At 43.4% G+C, this 16,408-nt stretch overlaps 1 protein-coding gene across 1 annotated transcript; it reads left to right on the plus strand.

The window, feature by feature from the left end:
* The first annotated feature begins 417 nt into the window (after nucleotides 1-417).
* LOC306920256 (globoside alpha-1,3-N-acetylgalactosaminyltransferase 1-like) lies at nucleotides 418-16,103 on the plus strand. The gene is made up of 11 exons (XM_079496955.1): nucleotides 418-434; nucleotides 5,927-5,977; nucleotides 7,420-7,536; nucleotides 9,547-9,579; nucleotides 10,457-10,591; nucleotides 11,138-11,246; nucleotides 11,405-11,518; nucleotides 12,796-12,912; nucleotides 13,029-13,162; nucleotides 14,658-14,735; nucleotides 15,919-16,103. The coding sequence occupies exons 1-11, from the start codon at nucleotides 430-432 to the stop codon at nucleotides 16,058-16,060; spliced, it is 1,035 nt and encodes a 344-aa protein (XP_079353081.1). The 5' UTR covers nucleotides 418-429; the 3' UTR covers nucleotides 16,061-16,103.
* Nucleotides 16,104-16,408: the final 305 nt, after the last annotated feature.

Below are 16,408 nucleotides of genomic sequence, written 5' to 3' on the forward strand. Positions count from 1 at the left end.
GCATCAAGGCAACTTGTTAGTGTGAGTGTGTCTCTATGGTCTCTGTGCCTAACACAAGTGATTTAGTTCAACCTGGCTGTGCAATACATTATGGGTTTCTGCATACTTTGCATGTGTGCATTTGTACTATACCAGCTAGCCTAAGCCTGCCAATTTTATTTATTTTACAGCTGTTTTTACTTGAATGTGTTGTTCTGGTAACTGAGTGAGGAAAAAGAATGAAAGGGCAGTTGTTTTACAGACGGGGAAAAAGGGCAGGAGCTCACGCCCCCGTTGATGTCTATGTGTGCACGTCCCTGGGCTAAGTTTGTACAGCATGGGAAGGTCTAAAAGACAACAACGTTCTATCTTCCTCCAGGCTCTACAAAGATGTCAGGCCAACTGTCTCGGAAACAGCTTTACTCACTCTCGACATTTATTGTCATATTTATGGGGTAAGACTTCCAATTTATTATCTTAACACTTTACGGTACACATATTAACTATTATTAGTAACTTATTCGTTTTGTACTTTGTCATTACGTATTCCTCATTTTGCACAATAATAATAATAAACTTATAAAGCACTTTTCAAAACAAAGTGTTTTCCAATGGCAGAATAAAATACAGTGCAGCAAGATGAAACCACAGTTAATATGCAAATGAAAAAGGTAAATGGGTAAAAATGAAATAATACATAAAAAACTAGATAAAGTGCCCCTCGGGGCACAGGTCTCCACCAGGGCAGGTCAGGTTGTGGCCTCCTGGTGGCGCAATAATAGGCCAATGTGAAAAGGGTGCCATTTTGTTCCAAAAATGTGTTTTGCAAAAATCCACCTATTGGTGGCACTATAACAGGCCAATGTGAAAAGGGTGGGATATATTCCTCAGCCTAGTAGGAAAGATTTCACGTAAAGTGCACACTGCGTTCATGATTTGAGGCTTTTTGTTCAAAACGAGCCAATCCTGCAAACTTTGAAAGCCAATGTTAGCCAATAAGATGGAATATGAAATATCGGATATGACAGATCCGTCTTGAGCACATGACTATAGAGAGACTGTGTAACAATTTGCGGGAGTTTTGGACAGAATCTGGAGGAGTAATATAAAGAAATGTGTTTTACAAAAGTCGGCCTCCTGGTGGCGCTATAACAGGCCGTTCTGGAAAAGTTGGGGCAGAGGTTCATCGTTGGCATCCAGGGAGTGTGTGTGCAAAATTTGGCACTGACCGGGTTAACGGTACCGGAGGTTAGCTGTACACGGACGGACGGACGGACGGACGGACGGACGGACGGACGGACGGACGGACGGACGGACGGACGGACGGACGGACGGACGGACACACACACACACACACACACACACACACACGGGCAAAACATACTCTCTCCCCATGCCTTCGGCCTGGTGGAGACAAACATCTAAGGGCCCAAGTAAAGGCCTTTGTGTACAGGTGAGTTTTCAGCTGTGATTTAACAAGATCACAGTGAGCTAACTTGAGCTCTTAGACTTAGAGCCTCTGGCAGAGCATTCCAGAGCCTATAGGTGTCTGGGCCGAGGAAGCCCAGTCACCCATATTGAGCTTGCAGGAGAGCCTTGTTCGAGTAATGTATCTGTTCTGTAATGTATAGCTTGGGGCCAGGCCATATGCAGGGCTTTAAAAGTTGGTAGTAAAATCTTAAAATCAATCCTAAAGGTCACAATAGGATTATGGGTTTCCATCAATAAGCTGCAAAATAAAGATTATGCTTATTAAGGAATATTTTATGAGTAACTTATGTAAATTAATTTCGCTCCTATGCCACCAAAAAGTGGAACGCCCTACCAACAGTCATTAAGACATGCAAATCCCTTGACTCCTTCAAAACCGCTCTCAAAAGGCACCTATACGGACGGCTGCAATTCGAAACTGGCCCCGGAAAATCTGAATCCCCCACCTACCCCTTTTTCCCCTCACTGTATAATTATGAATCTGATTTCCTCTTTTTGGCTATATAGAAGTGTATATTTGTACGTCTCTAAATGTTATGATGAATTGAACATGGTGGACCCTATTGTAAACAAGTGTAATGCTTAATGGTGTCGTCCCACAGTTAACAGTTTTGTATTGACTTCTGCTTCAAATGTAGCGTAATTCTCCAATATGTTAATAGCCTAAATACTTCAATGTTACATCTCCACCTTGTCGGAGTGTAGCCGAAACCCCGGCAAATTCTGGAGTACCGTTAAAACCCTATCCCATAGTCAACCCTCATCGCTACCCAAACAGATCATCACAGACTCAACCACAGTTTCAAACAAAAATGATCCATGCAATGTTTTTAATAAGCACTTTAGCACCGCAGGCCATCTCTTTGGGAATTCGGACACACCACCTAGTAACCCAGTCCACGACAGTCCTAACTCCCAAAAATTCACCTTCAGGCACTTCTCCGGAGTAGAGGTAAAGGAAGCTCTCCTTGCCATTGACCCTAAAAAGTCTACGGGCTGGGCTGATGGGCTAGACCCACAGCTTCTAGCTGATCCTACTATCTCTGACATTATAACACACATCTTTAATCAAACCTTATTAACTGACAGAATTCCCACTCTATGGAAAACTGCATATGTTTCTCCGCTACACAAAGGTGGTCCTACAAGTGACCTCAATAACTATCGACCAATTTCCAAACTCCCCTGCCTTGCTAAGATTTTAGAGCACCTGATAAATACTCAACTCAAATCCTTTTTATCCCAAAATAACATCTTGAACTGCCACCAATCAGATTTTAGACAAGGACACAGCACTGCGTCAGCTGCCACTAAGGTGGTAAATTACCTTGTTCATGCCCTGGACAAAAAACAGGACTGTGTTGCATTATTTATTGACCTCAGGCATTTGATAGTGTAGACCATGTTCTACTTTTAAACAGGTTGAAGGCTATTGGCTTTGATCAGAAGTCTTGCAACTGGTTTTAACGCTATTTTCTGAAAGATCTCAAGCGGTTTTAGCTGACGGCTACACATCTGAGTTTTTAAATATCAGCAAGGGGGTCCCTCAAGGATCGATCCTAGCCCCGATTCTATTCACACTTTTTATTACTCCTCCAGATTTTGTCCAAAAATCCCGCAAATTGTTGCACAGGTATCTCTATAGTCATGTGCTCAAGACGGATCTGTCCGATATTTCATATTCCATCCTAATTGGCTAACATTGGCTTTCAAAGTTTGCAGGACTGGCCCATTTTGAACAAAATGCCTCAAATCATGAACGCAACGTGCAATTTACGTGACATCTTTTACACACTTTCCTACTAGGCTGAGGAATACAATATATTCCACCCTTTTCACATTGGCCTGTTATAGTGCCACCAACAGGTGGATTTTTGCAAAACACATTTTTGGAACCAAATGCCTCAAATCATCCAATTGCCATCAAAGGCAAAAGGACACAGGCACCCTTTTCACATTGGCCTATTATAGCGCCACCAGGAGGCCACAACGTGACCTGCCCTGGTGGAGACCTGTGACTTTATCTAGTTTTCTATTGGACTCTTTTTGACATAGCTGGCTATACTGCAGGCTTGTCATTGCAGATATTATGTCATTCTTTAATCCTGGCACTTTTTCTAGTTTTGAAGCTATGATTCCCTGTTTTCACATGACATGAAAAAAACACGAAAATTAAATAAAAATCCAATGACTTATAAATAATAGCCTCAGTCAGAAACTGTCACATTTTTCTAGTTATCCTTGAATGAATCTATGGCGCAAGGTATTAGCCTTGCGTCTTTTGGCACCGTAACAATGGTGGATGACCTGAAGCAGGATGGGCACTACACACACACACACACAGCAAGGGACTGGTTGAATCAGCATGTGTACTACGCGCTGATCGCACGCCCTGGAATGACATCTGGCCCGGCCACTTTGCGTGTTTTGACACACGTCCTTTTTTGAGGGGCACTAGCGCCTCCAATTGAAGATTACGTCACATGGCAGCCCATGACAGTCTTTGGAGTTTAAGGTGTTGTTTATAGGGCAGTGTGATGTTTTTAGCTCATTCTTGACGGGAACCCCCTTGGTGTTTTAAGCATTATACTTTAGCTATTGAAAAATAGCAGATCTGCTATTTTTGAAAAATCGTTAAAATGTGCTTCAAATCTTTCCGAAATGATTTAGAAGACATTTTTTTAAAAGGAGGCGCGGTCTCCGCTAAGCCTAAATTTGGTCGGTGGAACCTCCAGTAGCTCCAGCCCTATGGTGCCTAGTGGTGCCTAGTGGTGCCTTGTGGTGCCTTGTGGTGCCTAGTGGTGCCTTGTGGTGCCTAGTGGTGCCTTGTGGTGCCTAGTGGTGCCTAGTGGTGCCTAGTGGTGCCTTGTGGTGCCTAGTGGTGCTTAGTGGTGCCTAGTGGTGCCTTGTGGTGCCTAGTGGTGCTTAGTGGTGCCTAGTGGTGCCTAGTGGTGCCTTGTGGTGCCTAGTGGTGCCTTGTGGTGCCTAGTGGTGCCTAGTGGTGCCTAGTGGTGCCATGTGGTGCCTTGTGGTGCCTAGTGGTGCTTAGTGGTGCCTAGTGGTGCCTTGTGGTGCCTAGTGGTGCTTAGTGGTGCCTAGTGGTGCCTAGTGGTGCCTTGTGGTGCCTAGTGGTGCCTTGTGGTGCCTAGTGGTGCCTTGTGGTGCCTAGTGGTGCCTAGTGGTGCCTAGTGGTGCCTTGTGGTGCCTAGTGGTGCTTAGTGGTGCCTTGTGGTGCCTAGTGGTGCTTAGTGGTGCCTAGTGGTGCCTAGTGGTGCCTTGTGGTGCCTAGTGGTGCCTAGTGGTGCCTAGTGGTGCCTTGTGGTGCCTTGTGGTGCCTTGTGGTGCCTTGTGGTGCCTAGTGGTGCCTAGTGGTGCCTTGTGGTGCCTAGTGGTGCTTAGTGGTGCCTAGTGGTGCCTAGTGGTGCCTAGTGGTGCCTTGTGGTGCCTAGTGGTGCCTTGTGGTGCCTAGTGGTGCTTAGTGGTTCCTAGTGGTGCCTAGTGGTGCCTTGTGGTGCCTAGTGGTGCCTAGTGGTGCTTAGTGGTGCCTAGTGGTGCCTTGTGGTGCCTAGTGGTGCCTAGTGGTGCCTTGTGGTGCCTAGTCGTGCCTAGTGGTGCCTTGTGGTGCCTAGTGGTGCCTAGTGGTGCCTTGTGGTGCCTTGTGGTGCTCAGACACGTGACGTAAATTCTCCATGCATTGTCAATGGCATTTAATGTTTGTGTTAAGACAGAATCTACTATAGCTGTTTATAGCGCCCCTCAAAAAATAAAACCCAGGTCTAAAATGTTATATCACTAGTCCACACCTGTTCGGGGATATGACATTCCCAAAGTGTATGTGCAGAGTTTGGATTGTGTGGTGTGTTTATGCTTTGCTGAACATCCCAAAGTAGTAGTAGTAGTAGTAACTATTAGAACCATTCAGATTTTTACTTTTATCATTTATACCCTTTTGTGCCCTCATATGATTGGACAATAGGCCTTTACGGTGCCTATAGGCAACCACACTCCCCAGGATTGAGTTGTCAATGCCTGTGTGAAAATTCAGATTGATTGCTCCAGCCACTGAGGAGAAGGGGGCAATCTTGTTATGAGGAGAGTGTTGCGCAATGTCTGATGACATTTCTCCCGCTCTTATTATATCGGCCCATGTGGCACACCCGTTATGCGATCGATGTTCATCCAATCGCAGCATGGAATGACACAGCTTCCAGCCAATGACAGTGCAGAATGGCACACCTCCCAATTACGCAATTACACTCGGTGCCGCGCTATGAGTTTGTAGATCCGCTATTTTTCAACAGGTAAAGTTTAAAATGATGGTTAAAGTGATTATAACGATCCCACAGGACTGTGATGCATTGTGCATATAGTACATTGTTATTTTTTTTTGTCATGTCTTTCCTGTAGTGTCGGTCCTAACTCGCTTCATCTTTTGACTTCTCTGTTGCATATATAGGACCATTTATATCTACTACACTTGGTACGGTAACGGAGACGTGTCATTGAGGTGAGATTTTCCTTTTCTGATGGTCTTTATATGGAATTTAACAGAATCTTTCTTTAGCTCAAGCTAAAGCCAGATCTTCCCTGGGGATAATTAATATGACAGCTGACCAAAAAGCATAGCTTTAAGTGCCAACTTAAACTGCTAAACTGGCAATGGGAGCGACCTTGCTGCCGAAGGAACGCAGCAGGCCTGCCCTATAGAGCGTCGCAGTCCCGCCTCCTACCCTGGACCAGGAAATGAAACCCAATGCATTATTCTCATAGACATTTCTTAAAGTATGTATTTAAAGACGGTTACGCCGCGGACAAAGCCAACTCGAGTCGTGACAACTCATGACAACACAAACAATATTTTGGACCAAACAAATAATTATAAAGAAGAAAAAAACGGCAGGTTACAACACTTTTTTTGTTGTTTTTCTTCTTTGTAATTATTTGTTTGGTCCAAAATATTGTTTGTGTTGTCATGAGTTGTCACGACTCGAGTTGGCTTTGTCCGCGGCGTAACCGTCTTTAAATAAATACTTTAAGAAATGTCTATGAGAATAATGCATTGGGTTTCATTTCCTGGTCCAGGGCAAGGATAGTCTAAGAAGGATGAGACGCGAAGACCGTACGGGCGACGCCATGTTGCTTTGGAAGGAAAGAAACATGCGCAATGGGCTATATGCAGCCAACACTTCCGCGTTCAGCTTCCTTGGTCTCAACTGCGCATGTTTCTTTCCTTCCAAAGCAACATGGCGTCGCCCGTACGGTCTTCGCGTCTCATCCTTCTTAGACTGTCCTTGGTCCAGGGTAGGAGGCGGGACTGCGACGCTCTATAGCCTGGCTAACAAGAGTTCCTGGCCTGCCCTGGCCTGGCTAATAAGAGTTTGTGGCCTGCCCTAGCCTGGCTAACAAGAGTTCCTGTTTTGTTTGTTTTTTTGTACAGTGTGGACCATTGTGACATTGATCAATTCTTGATAAAAAAAAAAAGCTTCTAATATATTATTTTATGCCCCAAAATCTATAAATCTCACACTATTAATGCAACCGGCCGGTTCCACACGCTGCACAAGGTGCCCTTTTTTCACTTGAGCACCTGCCCCTCTAAATGTCTGTGCACGCCACTGTTAACTATTACATTGTAAGAGAAACAAATGAAAAGATTAAAAGAAAAAGAAGAAAGCATGGCCTGAGGAGACACTGAACTTTATCCAGTCTAAAGAAACAAAACACAGGTCCGATAATACACACCTTTGGTGGTTGGCACTAATGGCTGCATAACAGCAAGGCTTGGTTGGACAAGGAAACAAACATGTGATATGAATTGGCCACATAGATATGAATAATGAGATGCTGTAGTTATCTATTTGTTTGTTTGTACAGTTGTGCAAATAGTGCTTGGCTCTGTGTATGTCACTATATTCATACCTATATATGTGTGTGCATTTCTCCCTGAAGCTTTTGCAACACTATCGCTCCTCCTGAGAAAGAGATCACAATACTATATTCTCAGGATCCTACAAATGTAACCTCCAATCGTAAATGGACAGAAAAATATATGGTTGCACCAGAAGGGTGAGTGTTCCCACTTTGGCTCCTTGGAATTCACTTCTGTGTTTTTGGCATGTGCTTTTTCCACCTGAACAAACTTTATAGGTACCTTATAGTTTCATAGTTTTCATAAAGAACGGTTCTGCTCTGGAACATATATGTCGAGGTGTCCAGTTGTCCGCAATCTAGCCTATAGTCGGCTGCACTGCAGGGCTATTTGTTAAGTTGGCCTGTCTTCCTATTATATCTGTCTATCTGCTAGCCTATCCGACAGTCAGTCTGTCTGTCTTCGTCCCAGTCCAGTCTACCTCTTTATTACCCGCTATTCATTATTAGATAATAGCCTATACTATAGTATAGACCACTTATAATATAGACCAGTGTCTCCCTACGTGTTAGTTTTTGTGTCTTCTCAGTCCTAAATAAATACTTTTTGAAATGTCTATGGGGAAAATGAACGGGGAATCATTTCTTGGGCCCTTGTAGGTGGCGGGACTGCGACGCTCTATAGGGGGGACCCTTACAAGTTTAGAGTCTACAAATGGAACCAAATTAACTCTTGTTTGTGGGTCCATTTGGTTCCCATTTGTACACTCTCAGAGTTATGCTGGTCTTTGAAATTAAAAAGGTTTGAGAACCACCACTGGTATTGTAGTTGTATAATCAGATGTGAAGTCCACATAACCAGCTCTGACAGTGTTGATGAAACAACCGGTTTCAGGAAATGGTTCCAAATGTGACGGAACCGATTCCGGTTCCTCGATGTTGGATCCGGTTCTGACGATTCCTCTGGTTCCCCAGATAGCAACCCTAGATAGCGTAGCGCATGGGTTCCCAAAGTGGGGTCCGGGGACCCCTATAGGCGTACTTGAGGGTCCCTAGCTAAATTAGAGTTATTAGAGATAGGAACCAAATGGACCCTTTATGGGTCTGTAACTCAGACCCTAATTGGTCAGTTTGGTTCCATTTGTACACTCTCTGAGTTAAATTAACAGTGGTTTTACAATGTAAATTGGGGTACCAGAGATAGAAATGCCATTAAATGGGGGTCCGTAGCCTAATGCATGTGAAACTGGGGGTCCATGAAATTAATATGAATCGTAATCACTGCTAGAGCCGTACAAATCCTTTCAGGGGGGGCCGTGTTTCTTCATTTACTGTTTTCATTTATTTTTAATAATTCTTTTTGATGTTTTAGTCTCCTCCGTCGTGCAGCAGAGTAGTCCTCCTCATTCTTTTCCAAAAACAATATTTAAAAATAAATGAAAACGCATGGCCCCTCACGTATTGGAAGGACAATATCAGTCACCAGAAAAAAGGGTGTTTTCGATGAATCTATCATGGTTAAAATGGAGTTTGAAGCTGCAATTGTATAGGAAAGGGGGCGGGGCAGCTAAAATGAATATCAAATGTCTAAATACTGAATCGAGCAACTTAAAAACGGTCTGGGGTGTTCACATAAGCCTGAGTAAACGATGAAATGACCAAAAGTTTTTTTGAAAGTGAAATATCCCTTTAAGGGTGCGTTCGGAAATTCGCACCGAGCACACAGGTGTGCCCTCGATCTTGTCGTTGGTTTTATTCTGTGCACTCTGTGCGTGGTCGTTCGGGTGTGCCCACACTGACCGACCCTACACAGATGATGGGGTTGTGCAGTGTGAGTACAATATGGCATGTTTTTCTTTCTGTATATTGTTGTGGGAATGGTTAAGATAAATGTCAGATGGCGGATATATACATTTAACATATATGTATATTTTTATTCTTTATAAGAAATCCAGTGTGGCAGGATGGTGTCACTCTGTCTCTCACCCCGTTGTCGTGCTATGTGATATGAGCCTCTATGTAAATTGTGCAGCATTTTATGGCAATAACCAACATTGTTGGTTATTGCTACTACTACTACTACTACTACTACTACTACTACTATCTACTAAAAACTGAGCAGATTCCCGGTGCGCATTTCCGAACGCACCCTATATGTGTATATTTATACATGTTATTTAATACTAACATTATTCTTGATCTTTACAGACTTAAATACCGTCAACCAAGAGCAATGCTGGGGTAAGTTACAGTATTCAGACATATTAGATTATCATTTTATCAACTCTCCAGAAGTATTTCAAGACATTGCACTATACATAACATAATGCCACATAAAGGTCAATGATAAAACTGTTCTATAACAACATGGTCCATTTGGAATTCCCCTTTTAGAACACATAGAAGTTGTTATATGTGTTATATGTGTTATGTTATAGCCTATGTGTTTGAAACACATCTTGATGACATCATCAAGATGTGTTTCACCATGTTAATGATTTTTTTCAGACCTCTAGTTCTAGGAAACACATAATGGGGGGCCTTTTTTATTATTTCCACACAACAGCTCTAAGGTAATGACATAGTAAAATGTTGAAAATGAGTGGAATGCCCCTTAAGTAGAATGTGCTAATCAGTAGATCAGTAGTGTTAGTGTGTGGATGTGTGGTAATGGTAAATGTAGGTTAAGGCTCATACATAGTCTGGATTTTCGGTGGTTAGGTGACCACCGAACTACAACATGACGTCACGAGCCGCGGTGAAGAGCAAACCACCGCCACCGCTCCAGCCCTTCTCTCTGTTTTTACTCACCACCACTCAACGTTATTTCAGCTCCGGTGGTCACCTCACCACCGAAAATCCAGACTATGAATAGGCCTTTAGTGTGGGCAACACCCTGCCATTTATAGAGCACCCTGGGCCAGGTGCTCCCAATGCACTGATTGGCTCCCCTATTACCCAACCTGTAGGGCTTGTGAAGGCAAAGACAGTAGGCAGCGCAGACCCTGGTAGGCCAGGCTACAGGGGGCTGTGACATATAATATGTATGTGACTTTTTAGTCTCAACGCGGGTGAATATTACACTCCGGTCTTGATTTGAGTGTGTCTCTCTCAACAGGAGAAAAGATGTGAACTCAGTCACCAACTGGAATGTTCCTCTGGTCTGGGAAGGAACGTTTGATCCTGTGGTCATAGACGCCATCTACAAGAAAATGGACCCCAGGATTGCAGTTGTTGTGTTTGCGGTTGGCAAGTGGGTACTACACGCACGCACCGTGACGCATGACCGTATAACCCTTTTGTGGTGGTTCTGGACAACCGTGGGTCCGACCGACTCGACACCGGGCACTGCACTCCCTGTGGTGGTGTGGGAACGCGTGTGTCGCATTTGAAGTCGGTGGGTTCTCGAGTTACGTGCATTACAGTCATATACAGACAGACAGACAGAGACATGGTGCATTTATAGATAGTCGACCTGACGTCGGAATTAAAAAAATGTCTTCTAAATCCTGACAGTTTTCTGAAATACCTGTTCAGTGGTGCTCAATATTTCATTTCAAGGACCCCAAACATTATATGTATAATGTATTTGGCCACCGACCATCATCTGAAAATATGTTGTTCCAGTGACCCTCCTATAAAGGCCTCACCGAAAACTATATTTATTTCACAACTTTAGAACTAGTTACTTATATATTTTGATTATTATTACAAAACCTACAGTAACCACTTCAGCCCTATATAGATGATATCACTGGTATCACATTGCTTTGAACAAAGTTCTCCTGCGTCCTCGCAGGTACACCCGCTTCCTGAAGGCTTTCCTGGAGACCGCGGAGACGTACTTCTTCGTTGGCTTTCGGGTCACCTACTACGTGTGCACAGACCACAAGGATGAGATTCCCAAGGTGGGCATTTGATTCTCTATACTATAGCTTCCTTTAGTTTTTATATTGTGTTGAAACTCCAATAACAAACAATACAACCACTAGACCACATGTAATGTACTCTTAACAATGTATTAATAATACCTTAATTTCATGTCACACGTTGTAATCACTTATAGATTGAGTTAGCCGAAAGAAGGAAGATCACTCCCCTCGACATCCCCAGTGCCACTCGCTGGCAAGATGTGGTGTTGGGAAGAATGAAATGGGCAATGATGTTCATTGATAAACAGGTATGTGTACAGTATATGTACAGTATATGTACAGTATTGTCTGTCTGTCTGTTCCCCCCACCCCCACCCCTTTTCCTCTTACTGTATGGGGCTCCATCTTAGGCCACCCTTACCCCTTACACCTAAACTTATTTGCCATTTTTCTACTATTTCTGAAAACCGATCTACATCTACATGTTGTGAGCTTGTAGATCAGCTATTTGAACTATTTTAAAAGGTTTTTTTAAATAGTAAAAAAAAGGCAAATAAGTTTAGGGATAAGGGTTAAGGGGTGGCACAAGATATAGCCCACATGTTTTTTCCCTTTTTACTTCCTTTATATGATGATTTCTTATTTTATTTATTTTTATAGAAGTGTATATTTGTACGTCTCTAAATGTTCTGATTAATTGAAAATGGCGGACCCTGTTGTAAACAAGTGTAATGCTTAATAATCATGGTGTCGTCCACAGTTAAAGGTATATTCAGTGATTTGACTTAATTCGAATATCACTTATTTTTTCTTTTTTTCTGGATAATTCTCCCTACTATAGAGTGTGCTGACCATATAAGGAGTTCCTCCCTGTCCCCAGTGAGCCCCTGGGGTCAAAAAACCCTAGTTTCAGTTTGGGCTTTGGGTGGCAAAGCCTTCATCCAATCAGGATGAGAGGGGCCTTCCTCCAATCATGATCGAGTGGGGGCGGGCCTTGGTGCACATGCTGTTGGCCTGTTGCACTTCCCCCCACTGTAGAGCGTGCATGTGCACATTTTGTTACCGGGCGGACTGGGTCGTTTTCCAAATCACCCAAATCACTGAATGCTCCTTTAACAGTTTTTGTATTGACTTGTGCTTTCGTTTGAAATGTACTGCATACTGTGGTTAAGACTGTCTGTCTGTCTGTCTGTCTGTCTGTCTGTCTGTCTGTCTGTCTGTCTGTCTGTCTGTCTGTCTGTCTGTCTGTCTGTCTGTCTGTCTGTCTGACCGTCCGTCCGTCCGTCCGTCCGTCCGTCCGTCCATCCAGATCAATCAATCAATCTATACATACAGCCATCCATCAATCCATTTCATCCCTCAATCCAGTTTACTGTTACATTTGTTCTGTTATGGACAATCCAGCATAGAATAGAACTTTTTTTTCCTTCTTCTTATTCTTTTTTTCCTGGGGCCCATGGAAGAAAATATTTTCAGATGCGGCAAAAATATATGTTTGTATTTGTTTATTTTCGTAACTTTATCTCTCTCTCTCTCTCTCTCTCTCTCTCTCTCTCTCTCTCTCTCTCTCTCTCTCTCCTGTCAGATCCGCGATGAGTCCGACTACCTGTTCATGATGGACGTGGACAGTGTGTTCTACGCTCGCTTCGGGGCAGAGTCTCTGAGCCGCCTGTCGGCTGTCCTCCACCGTAGCTTCTACAGGGTTTTTACACTCATTCCTTTTCATGTCGGCAATAAGTAAAGCAACTGTGAAGTGAGTGTCGGGGCCTTAAATTTGATTAATAGTAATGTATTTGTCATCATCAATATTTTTATCAGACCACACAGAGAGATGTTTTTCCTTACGAGCGTCGTAAAGCATCCCAGGCCTTCATCCCATGGGGGGAAGGTGACTATTACTACACCGCTGCAGTATGGGGAGGCTACGTTGAAGACATGTACATACTGGTCAGGTACAAATCACTAAATATATCCTTGCTCTCGGGCAGAATCTCCATGTTTGGACTTTTTGTGTTTTTTAGCCAGTTAAAAATTAATGCCCTCCCTATAGAGCGTCACAGTCCCGCCCCCTCTAGAGACCCGGAAAATAATTCCCCGTTCATTTTCCTCATAGACTTTTCAAAAAGTATTTATTTAAAGACGTTTACGCTGCAGACAAAGCCAACTAGTGTTGTGACAAATCATGACAATAAACACAATGTTTTGGGCCGAACAAATAATTAGAAAGAAGAAAGAAATGGCAGGTTACAACACTTTTTTTGTTGTTTTGCTTCTTTGTAATTATTTGTTTGGTCCAAAATATTGTGTTTGTTGTCATGATTTGTCACGACTCGAGTTGGCTTTGTAGGACGCTTGAAAGGTCTTTAAATAAATACTTTTTGAAATGTCTATGAGGAAAATGCATTGGGAATTATTTCCTGGGCCTGGCGTCGTCATGAAAGGGGCGGGACTGCGACGCTCTATTGGTCATACTCATAGACCCATGCTCATAGTGCTTACGGTGATCTGTTGATAGATAGGTTTGAGTGGTGCTAGCCACTCCTATAGACAGCAATGTGTGACTGTGTCCCTGCGTCTGAGCACGGAAATAGCATATTTTCACCACCAAGTGTCACTGTTGTGCAGCCTAACACACACACGTCGCACGCACGCACGCACGCCGCACGCACGCACGCACGCACGCACGCACGCACGCACGCACGCACGCACACACGCACGCACGCACGCACGCATGCACGCACGCATGCACACACACACACACACACACACAGGCCAGGGAGGAGAGCTTGTACAATGCAGTATAGTACAGTACAGTACAGCACCACTCACTTTGGGTCTGATTTTTTTCTTTAACCGTTTTGGATATATGAGGTTTCCACCCTGAGCGATATAATAACAGTTTAACACAAATACACATGGCACGTATGTACCATTGCATACCTTGCATAGCATTTTGAAAACAAAAGGTGTTAAAAAAAGAGGGGAAGGATAAGAAAAACAATATATTGAAAAGTCGTAGCTCTTAATGTTTTTTTTTACCCATTTAGACCTGAGAACGATTCTACAAATGCCTTCTAAATTTTGACAGTTTTCCGAAAAACCCATGTTTCTATGTCAGTGGTGCTCAAAACAAGTACCCCCAAAAATGATATGTAATTGGCCCGCCGATCCCCATCTGAAAATATGACCCCCCCCCCCCCCCCCAGAAGCAAATATTTGACTTAAAACGTTCACTCTGAAAGAATATATATTCAAAGATTTGCACCACATTTTCAAGACTTTTCAAAAATAGCAGACCTAGAAGCTCATGACGCGGCACTCGGCGCCGCGCTATGAGCTTGTAGATCTGCTATTTTTCAATAGCTAAAGAATACTGTAACATAATGCTTAAAACACCAAAAGGGGTTCCCGCCTTGAATGAGTTTATGTGTAAACCTCTCTCCTCAGGTACTGTTATGAACAGTCAGAGATCGACCGCAAGAACAATATCGAGGCAGCGTGGCAGGAAGAGAGTCACCTCAACAAGTACAGTACAGCTTGGTTCATAATGCTGCTTTTCTAAAGCAGTGGTTCCCAAACTTATTCATGGCAAGGACCCCCAAATTGACACTTATCAGCCTGCGGACCCCCATTGGTACGGCTCTAGCAGTCACTTTCAACCGTTTTCATTTCAAGGACCCCCAGTTTGACATGCATTAAGCTACGGACGCCCATTTTAACAGCATTTCTATCTCTGGGACCCCAAATTATATTGTAAAATCAATGTTAATTTAACTCTGAGCGTGTACAAATGGAACCAAATGGACCCGTTAGGGTCCCCTGGACCCCACTTTGGGAACCACTGTTCTAAAGGTCCTTTCAGATGGGCAGTGTGTGGTGCAGACGTTATCGCCTGGACCAACGACGACAGATGCGATGACAACGCAAGCGTAAAAGAAACGCTCAACACAATGCAGGTCTACAGTCCTTCGGTCGCAGGCGCGTGCGCGTGCACGAAACGAGCACGGCATGCGACAATGTCAAGGGACCGCGCCCACGTAAATACGCTTGCGTTGACGCCCCTCAACTTCTCTGCATGTACCAAAAAAAGAAAAGAAAACGCAGGCCTCATTGAAAATGAATTACTAGACGCGTTAAACGCTGCCCATCTGAAAGGACCTTTATGATGTGTGCATGCAAAATGGAGAGTGTAAAATAGCGGTATGCGCATGCATGAATGGCAAATCAAGTGGCAAAGTGAGTTTAACGTCATTTAACGTTGTTTAATACATGATAGGACTTTCTGTTTGGATGTATGGGCTGTCAAGGCCAGAAAGTAATTGTTTTGCCACTCAGTAGGCGTTCCCGCATGAGGCTACTTCCGGGTATGATGATGATGTCACGCGCATACCCTACATTCTCAAAAGTTGCATAAAAATATATATGTTAATGACGTTTAGAAGATTTAGAACACTTTCCTGGGGTCTTTATGTGTGTAATATGTGGTTTTAGATATTTTAGGTTGAAGACAGAAATAATAATAATAATACATTTGCTCAAAAAGAGATCTTGACCTTTCTTTAACGTGTCTGTCTGTCTGTCTGTCTGTCTGTCTGCCTGCCTGCCTGCCTGCCTGCCTGCCTGCCTGCCTGCCTGCCTGCCTGTCTGTCTGTCTGTCTGTCTGTCTGTCTGTCTGTCTGTCTGTCTGTCCGTCCATTCATTCATTCAGGTACTTCTTGTACAACAAGCCAACCAAGGTTCTGTCACCAGAGTACCTCTGGTCAGACTATGACCAACCTCAACCAGAGATCTGGGTCAAACGTATTTCCCAGCTGGTGAAGAACTATGCTGAGGTGCGACCCAACTGGTGACAGAGCTGATCCTGTAGCGATATCATCATCACACATCTCTAGACGACTGAAAATGCCTTCATGATGAGGTATACACAATGTTGACAGTTATACAGTTACAAATCAGTGTAAGAGTCCCCTGTAAACTCTGATATTGTGTAATATGATTATGTAATAATAATTATTAATATTATTACATCATAGTTAATAATCAATCAAAGTTACAGTACAATTCGTACATTTTAGCGATTGTTACTTTTTTTCTTTTTTTTTTCTTTTTTAATGTTTATTTGAGTACATATTGCGATTGTTACTTTTATTGATACAGTTCACTGTCTATACCAGGGGTGCCCAAAAGGTAGATTGCGA

The sequence above is a fragment of the Electrona antarctica genome (genome assembly GCF_951216825.1).
Source record: "Electrona antarctica genome assembly, chromosome: 3".
Taxonomy (NCBI): Eukaryota; Metazoa; Chordata; class Actinopteri; order Myctophiformes; family Myctophidae; genus Electrona; species Electrona antarctica.